This window comes from Artemia sp. Qi Xiang Cuo, chromosome 12 (assembly GCF_049724085.1).
Source record: "Artemia sp. Qi Xiang Cuo chromosome 12, ASM4972408v1, whole genome shotgun sequence".
Classification (NCBI taxonomy): domain Eukaryota; kingdom Metazoa; phylum Arthropoda; class Branchiopoda; order Anostraca; family Artemiidae; genus Artemia; species Artemia sp. Qi Xiang Cuo.
The window spans coordinates 49,842,680-49,851,603 of record NC_142805.1 but is presented as its reverse complement, the minus strand read 5'-3'; the positions used below and the strand labels follow the sequence as shown (position 1 = coordinate 49,851,603).

Below are 8,924 nucleotides of genomic sequence, written 5' to 3'. Positions count from 1 at the left end.
CAATTGAGGGATGACCATTTACCCGCTCCTGGATATTGAAAAATACCTTTTTGGGGAGTACTTCATTTGCAAATGCCTTTTTTGTGTGTTTTTATAGAAAAACTAAAAAAACGACATGTTTGTCCCCCACCCTGGATTTTGAAAAATATATCTTCCCCCACACATAAATTTTCTTGAATTGACGTCACCCACTCTTCATTAGTCAAATGAATGGCTATTACAGTCTTTTTCTTTTGTTCCAATAAATTTTTTGGCGATGTCTATTGGTTTCATAGGAAGGAAGTCGCAGGAAAATGAAGACATTGATCGTGGAGCTTAATCCATTGACGAAAGTTTGAAAAACGGCACTGTTCCAATCTTCTAGTAGGAGAATATCCTAGTACTGATTCACAAGTTTCTGGATATTCTCTGTTTTTTTTTAGAACAGTAAATGAACACGTGTTAGTTATTTTTTACTATTCCAAGTCAAAAGGGATATTATTTGTAAGACTGAATTCATAGAATTCGAAAGAAAAACAGGATACGGGACTTCATTTTAATTAAGTTGTATGTAATAAAATTAAAAGTTTCACAGTCATTGGGTAAGTAATGAAGGGCCTTTACCAAGAGGAGTGGATTTTCTTAAGATATCCCTTAGGGGGACTATAGGTAATGCGGTGCCGCTTATCCGAGGGATTCAAAATTCTTAGTTTTGCAAGAGATCTTTGGGAGCCGTTTATATAAAAGTAATCATTTTTGTAATATACCAAAGGGTCAAGTATTGGTGGTCAATAGATTACAGAGATCTTGTTTCATCTAGAAAATAGGGAAATATCAAGACTCGTTAGGTGATCTTCTATGGTTCTCCGGATGACTAATCGGTTGTACTGACTTTCTGTACTGACTAATCGGTGAAACTCCAATTGACCTTTTCCGTTATCTTCCAAGATATTAAAATACTGTTACTAGCATGAGAATACTCTATCCGTCTTAAAAGGGCGACCAAATCAATTATTTAGTGTTAGAACAAGAATACTAATTTTAAAGTAATTTTTTTGCTAATTTGAGCAGTCAGCAGAGGTGTAGCTATTGTTTTCAGCCGAGGACAATGTCTGCTTTTCCCTCTGATCAATACCACAGTATAAGTAAACAATAGAACAAAAACAGGTAACAAATCTCAGTTTGGTACCTTCTCAGAGGCTTCACCCCGCGCCCCTTTGCTCCCTCTAGCTAATCCACGAGTTGTAAGGAGACTGGATTTTTGAGCTAAAAGATTGTTCTATGCTATTGATAATAATGGGTCACAATTTTCAAAGCTTAATAGCACTTTTAGCTTGAGCAATAGAAAGCCCTGAAATGAAAATGTATCAACATTACTTTTTTTTAAATGAAATAAACGTCATACTAAAATATAGACGTGAAGAATAGCTGCTTCTAATATTTTCCTTGAACGAAAATCAGCTAAAAAAGACGATAAAAAAAATCCAACAATATTGTCTAGTATTCTAAGAAAATCTCTAAGCTTAATCCAAATCTGTGTTCCAATGGGCCCTGTACCTACTATTGGAAAATCGTGTGGTAATAGAAGAGAAATAGCTGTTCATACCCCAATGGGGATTAGCTATACCTGACGAGCAAACATACCTGGAGTCAAGGCAGTATCCATGGGGAGTTTGAACACCTCCCCCAGAAATTTTTATCTGACCTGTAAAAATCTGCAAAATGCATTTAAACTAATTTTGAGGCGTTTTGCAAAGACTTTTATTGACCCCCCCCTCCGGAAGAAATTCCTGGATATGTTCTTACCTAGAGTTCCTTTATAAAACACAATCTGAATTTTGAAGAAATTGTTAATCCTCTTCCATCATTGTTTTGGTTTATTCAGTTTATTTTAAAAACGAAGTAAAAGTTGGGAATATTTTATTTTGGAGGGGTATATAACGAAATGAATTTTTCACTTGTTAGTATTAGTACGGAAATGCTTAATTAAGCTGTATTCACTGCTATCGAGTTCAGCAGTTTTGGAACTACTATAGGTTCTGCAGGGCTATTTTTTCTCTTCCTATCAATTAAAAAAGCTGAAAACTAATAGATTTAGCTTTAGCCTAAGTCTGCCGTTTATGGACAGTACATTATTACTCAAATTCCCCAATAAAAGAGACATAAAAATAATAAAAACAAGTATTTGCATAATTTGCTGCGTTACAAACATAAAGCCCCTCTAAAACCAGTTTTTACATATAAAACAGCCCAGCCTGTTCCTTGATGGAACAGTAGGACCGTGTCGCTTTTTTTCTAAAATAAATTTAGTATCAAATAAACGTCCGAGCTCAAATACACACCTTGCAGAGACAGGCTAATCATCTTTTATTCATAGAACCTTCTTAACAAGTTGTAATTTATTTAGAGAAACAGTTTCAATGGTGTTACAACAAAAGATTGGTCTCAATAAAACTATATCAGGTTAGTTTATCTTTTATTTAATTGTGGGGTTTATTCTAAAAAATATTTATCATTAGGACTAATGATAATTAATTATGCGTTACTGCTGGCGTTCCGAAACCCCTGATAATAAAATATAATCGATTTTTTACCCTTGCAAGTGGTTATTGCAAGTGGATTTTGTTCGGGGGGGGGGTATTTTTTGTCAGAGGGGGGCTTTACAAAAAATAAAGCACATCAAAAAGTTGTTTTATATTCATTTTTGTTACGTTTTTTAGCCAAAAAATATTTTGAGGAGGGGTAGGGGGTTTAAACCCTATATCCCTCTTGGATATGGCCTTGGCAAATGTAGAGTGGGGATGTGGAGGGGGGTGGCTACATGGCTAAGCCCGTGAAGTTTCACCCCCATAGGAAACAGTCTCCTATAACTGAATTGTAAAACTATTAATTTTTTGGTTTTAACCAACTTGCTCCCTCCCTCGAGGTATATTCCTACGTTTGTGATTGGAGCCAGTAAATTCCCCAAAATACCCACGCCTATCATCTCGTTTAACTCACTTTATCTATAGGCTACAGTCTTTTGATATTAAAAAAACTATATTTAATTGATTTTTTTTAATTTAGTTTTGCTTTTTCTTCATTTTTTTTAAATTCACTTTTCTCACGAAGGTATTCAATGCGTCGGTATGGCTATTTTACATTAGATTTGTTCTTAATATAATAAGTTTTAATTAGCTAATAATTATATTATTTATAAATTTGAATCAGTCAGTCTGGTATTAGACTCAACAAAAAAAAAAAGAAAAACAAACACTAAGGAGGATGTTGACGTTTAGAATTTAATTCTTATTGGTTTAACTACCGTTGTCCTGTTAGTAGTGTAGGCCTAATCTGTTTAAGGGCACCCATAGCCACTACTCCTCTCTTCCATTAATCAAGAAGAATGTTTAATGGCGCAAGAAGAAGGTTTAATGGCGCATCCCTCTTTCTACTGGTCTCACGACGCCATGTTTCCGTGACCAGGTGACGCAATTTTGTTTCAATATTTCCATATGATTAATTTAACTTCACTTCTTGATTGTGATCTGGATATTTAACAAGTACCAATAATAGGGAATTAGCATAGGATTTTAAACACACAGATAAATGGAGCTACTAATCCCCCAAGACGTCACACCTGCGCAATGCAGTACCTGCTTCTGGGTGTTATTACGCAATATTGCCCCTAGCAACCAATATCAGCCGCCATTTTCTCCCGATTCGTAGCTATTTTTTAATAGAGCCTATTGTTTTGTATAAGACCCATAGATCTCTGTATTATCTTCCCTTCGTCCCAGTATAAATGGAAGCCTCATATACGAGTCTAGACATCTATTGTTTTTCGGGATGACCTGTTTGCATGTGACTATATATATAGTCTCATGCAAAGCTCTTCGTCCCAGTATAAATAGAAGCCTCATATACGAGTCTAGACTTCTACTGTTTTCTGGAAGACGCCCAAATCTCTGTATTATCCTCCCTTCGTCCCACTATAAATAAAACCTATATATACGAGTCTGGACGTCTATTTTTTTGGAAGACACAAAAGGATCCCCGTGTATCATCCTTCCCTTATCCCAGGACCACTATAAATAGATGTCCCACGCAAAGCCTTCATGCCAGGGCAATATAAATAGGTACCGAAAAGGCTATAAATCAGTACTCGTTCAGATTTTGAAAGTGATACAACTCTCTAAAAAAATGAACAATTCTCAAAGATATCAAGAAGTAGGTCTCTTTCTCTATTATTTTCTAACCCTTCTCCCCCAAGCCCCATCCTCCATCCAAACATTATGATGATTATACTCATTTTAAGCTCATATTGTCCCCTATTTACTATGTAAAAACCCAAACCCTTCCCCCAATCTATGATAATTTATCTTTTCAAAAGAAATTACTCTTTCCCGCTGATAAATATCGTTTTCCCGGAAAAGGCGTCTTTTTCCCTCACACGTTTAAAACCATGGAATATGAGCCGTCAAATGTGTCAAATCTATCGTACCCCCTTCGTCTAAAATTGGCAAACATCTGTTGTGAACAAGACCGCTATTTCTAGGGTACGTAAAGTGATTTTTTAAAGTGTTTTATGTTTTGTCATCGTTTCGGTTCACATCCCGGCCTGCCGCCCCGTCTTTCGGTCCATTCCGGGTGCCCCCAGTCAGCCGTGGCGTCCAGCCCCTCCGCGCCTGACCCTTTTTTCACTGCCATTTAATGCTCAAGTGCTTTTAATGTTTAATTGCTCTGGTAAATACATAATGTATTAATGAAGTAAAGAAACTAATTACATTCTATTTCTTTTAAATATTTATTCAACAGATTGAGGTTAAGTTTGGTTAGTTATATTGTGACACCGGAGGAGTATGTATCAATTTAAAACACCGTTCAAATCCTTTTTTTGCGGACCACCAATTTGGTCCACAAAGACACTACCACCAATGTGGTAGTGTTGTTTCTGGCAAAACGACATTATTATTGAAAATAATTCAAAATCGTGATAAAATAATTTTAAAAAATCTGAAAAATATCTATTATTGCTATACTGTTTGGCAAGGGTCCTATGACAAAATAAAGACTATTGTAACAAGCATAAAATTCATACGAGGACTTGACGTGTTTAATAGTATTGCGCCAAACCCGTGATTGATTATTGACGATTTAGCTGAATCTATTGAAGAATGGTCTCAGGAAATACTAAAATTATTTACGGTCCTGGTCACATCATGAATAAATTTTCGAAACTACTGCAATCTTTTCATCAGAGTAAATGTATGAAAACACTGGCTTTGAATTGTAATTACTATATCATCTATAGGGTTGTTCGCGATTCAAGTTTTCTTATAGCTCTAAACAAACAAATCTAGCGTGACGAGCCCAAGTTTTTACTCTCGGCGTACAATCAAGCTTCTAATAAACCTTATGGATACATTTTATTGGATCTTAATCAAAACAAATCCGAAGAGTTGCGTGTAGTCACTGATATTTTTGATAATAACATTACTGTAAAACTACCCGTGAATAATAAGAAAGGTTATTAGTTGCCATCATGACGCTGAAGAAGCTACATGAAAACACACATTAATTTCCGTCCTAGATAATTCCAAACTACGGCTTAGGAAAGCTATACTCAAACGTGGTATTTACAATGAATTCATTAATCTGAACTTTGTTTAAGTTTAACGAGAGGCAATGTTAAACTGTCAGAAGGTGTTAGACAACAGACAAAGCAATGTCATTCACTTCTATGTACCCTAGCCAGGAAAAATAAAATAAATTGCAAAATGAAATGACGGGTTCAATAAGGTGGTAGTTTCTTTTCATTGTTACTGTTGATAATCGCCGGACTGGTAAACACTATTCTTCAGAAATGGCTAAACCCTATAAATTGACGCCAATTGAACTTGCTCTTTCACCAAAACAGCGCTTTGAAGATAATCTTGATAAATTTATTAACAATGAAACAATTGCCGATGATGAAAAATTAATAATACTTCAAAATACCCTTCAACGTGTCAACTAACATAAACCTTACCGTGAAAAACCGCTCAAAGAAGGTTGATCATCATAGATCAACCTTCTGAAACTACTGAAAGATTGATACTTTGAAAACACCAAAACAAGAAGAAGAAGATTTATTAATAAGTGTTGTAGACATGTTACCCTAATTCTATCGTGAACAGAATAAAATACTCTTGACTTATCTCCCTGAAAATGAACAAATTGATGAGAAAAAGAATGAAGTTATAATCCAGGGCAAACCCAACATTTTAGTTGATTTGTTATCAGATTTGATTACAAATCGTAAAAGACTTGAATCCTTTGATAGTCATTTATATAAATTTTAAAAAATTTCAAATTTTCCCTAAAAGTATTATTGGAAATAAACATGATTTAAAACGATGAAGGGAATTTGAAGAAATATCAGGGGGAATTTGATTGGATAGCACACCGAGTGGGCCTGGTAAGGGTATTAAACGAACGCGTCTTTCCACCTCGCCTAGTACGCAAAAGGGTAGAGGGCGATTCACACCGTGATTACGTTCAAAATGGAGGGGAAAATTGTTATTACCGACTCTCAATATTTTGACAAAGGATGCGTAAAGAAATATGCAACTGTCCAAGGAGCTATTATAAAAATATATTAAATAAATATTTTTTAAATAACTAATATTAAATTAATTATATAAATAATTCTTGTATTCTCTAAAAGAACTTTAAGGGGGTCTGAGAGACTCTGTTCCCTAATTCCATGTGTCTTTTTCTTTACTTGGTGTTCATTAAAAAAACGAAGATTTTTATGTTAAATAAATGTCTTGTATCACATAAAATGGCATTATGAGGTTTGAGAGACTCTGTTCCCTGATTCCATTTTGGATTTTTTATACTTAGCGTTCATTAAAAATAAAGATTTTCTGCTAAATAAATAACTTCTGTATATTTTAAAAGAGCTAGATGGGGTTTGAAATACACCGTTTCCCTGATTCCACGTGGGTTTTGTTTCTTTTACTCGCCTTTCATTAAAAAAAGAAGATTTTCTGTTAAATAAATAATTCATGTATCGCTTAAAAGAGCTTTACGGAGTTAGAAAGACTCTGTTTCCTGATTGCGCGTGGTTTTGTTTCCATTACTTAGCATTCACTTAAAAAACCAAGATTTTCTCTTAAATAAATAAGTTTTGTATCCCTTAAAAGAACTTTACGGGATTTGAAATACTCTTTTCCCTGAATCCATGTATTTTTTTCTTTACATGGCGTATATGAAAACACGAAGCTTTTCAATTATATAAATAATTCTTGTATCCCTTAAAGATCCTTACGGGGTTCGGAACGCTATGTATCCTGATTCCAAATGGTTTTTTTTATTTACTTGACGTTCAAAAAAAGAAATATTTTCTGTTAAATAAATACTTCTTGCATCCTTTAAATGAGCTTTACGCGTTTTGAGAGACTCTGTTCTCTGATTCCATGTATTTTTTTTTCTTTACTTGCCGTTCATTAAAACTAATATGTTCTGTTAAATAAATAATTCTTTTATCATTTAAATGAACTTTACGGGGTTTCAGAGACTCTGTTCCCTAATTCTTTGCGTTTTTTTACTTGGCGTTCATTAATAAAAAGAATATTATTTTGTTAAACAAATAATTCATGTACCATTTAAGAGAATTTTACGGAGTTAGAGAGGCTCTGTCCCCTGATTCCAAGTGGTTTTTTCATTACTCGGCATTCATTTAAAAAACCAAGATTTTATGTTAAAGAAGTAATTCTTGTATCCTTTAAAAGAACTTTAAGGGGTTTCCAGAGACTCTGTTCTCTGATACAATGTGTGTTTTTTTTATTTGGCGTTCATTAGAAAACGAATATTTTCTGTTAAATAAATAATTCTTGTATCCTTTAAAAGAACTTTACGGGGTCTGAGAGACTTTGTTCCCTCATTTCTTGTGGGTTTTATCTTTACTTGACGTTCATTACAACAATGAAGATTTTCTGTTAAATAAATATTTCTTGTATCCTTTAAAAGAGCTTTACGGGGTTTAAAAGACTATGTGCCCTGATACCAGGTGTTTTTTTCTTTACTTGACGTTCATTAAAAAACGAAGATTTTTTGTTAGATGGATAATTCTTGTACCCTTTAAAAGAGTTTTGCGAGGTTTGAGAGACAATGCTCCCTGATTCCACGTGGGTTTTGTTTCTTTTACTCGGCGTTCATTAAAAAACAAAAAATTTCTGTTAGATAAATAATTAATGTATCATTTGAAAGAGCTTTACGGAATTAGAGAGACTCTATTCTCTGATTCCATGTGTTTTTTCATTACTTAGCATTCATTTAACAAACCAAGATTTTTCTGTTAAATGGATTATTTTTTACTTGGCTTTCATTAAAAAACCAAATATTTTTTGTTAAATAAATAATTCTTGTATCCTTTAAAAGAGCTTTACAGGGTTTGAGAGATTCTGTTCCCTGATTCCATGTGTTTTTTTTACTTTACTTGGCATTCATTAGAAACGAAGATTGTATGTTAAATAAATAATTATTGTCTCCTTTAAAAGAACTTTAAGTGGTTTGAGAGACTCTGTTCCCTGATTCCATTTTTTTTTCTTTACTTGACTTTTATTAAAAGAATGTAGATTTTGGTTAAATAAATAGTTCTTGTATCCTTTAAAAGAGCTTTACGGGGTTGGAAAGATTATGTACCCTGATTCCAGGTTTTTTTTACTTGGTGTTCATTAAAAGAACGAAGATTTTCTGTTAAGTAAATAATTTTTGTGTCGTTTGAAAGAACTTTAGGGGATTTGAGAGATTCTATTCCCTGATTCCATGTTGTTTTCTTATTTACTTGGCCTTCAATAAAAACACGAAGATTTTTTTGTGAAATAAATAATTATTGTATCCTTTAAAAGAGATTTCCAGGGCTTAAGAGACTCTGTTCACTGATTCCATGTTGTTTTTTCTCTTTCGTTATCGTTCAT

General features: G+C 33.8%; 1 protein-coding gene across 2 annotated transcripts in view; it reads left to right on the top strand.

Moving 5' to 3' along the window:
• Nucleotides 1-376: 376 nt before the first annotated feature.
• Nucleotides 377-8,924, top strand: part of LOC148946222 (carbonic anhydrase 2-like) — a 75,114-nt gene continuing 66,566 nt past the window's right edge. Inside the window, exon 1 of one of the 2 annotated variants that reach the window (XM_089098316.1) lies at nt 377-440. In XM_089098316.1, the coding sequence (XP_088954442.1) occupies nt 431-440 (10 nt within the window). In that variant the 5' untranslated portion in view covers nt 377-430. Of the gene's footprint in view, nt 441-2,307; nt 2,443-8,924 lie in introns of those variants that run through there. The other variant, XM_089098315.1, reaches the window with a different exon arrangement.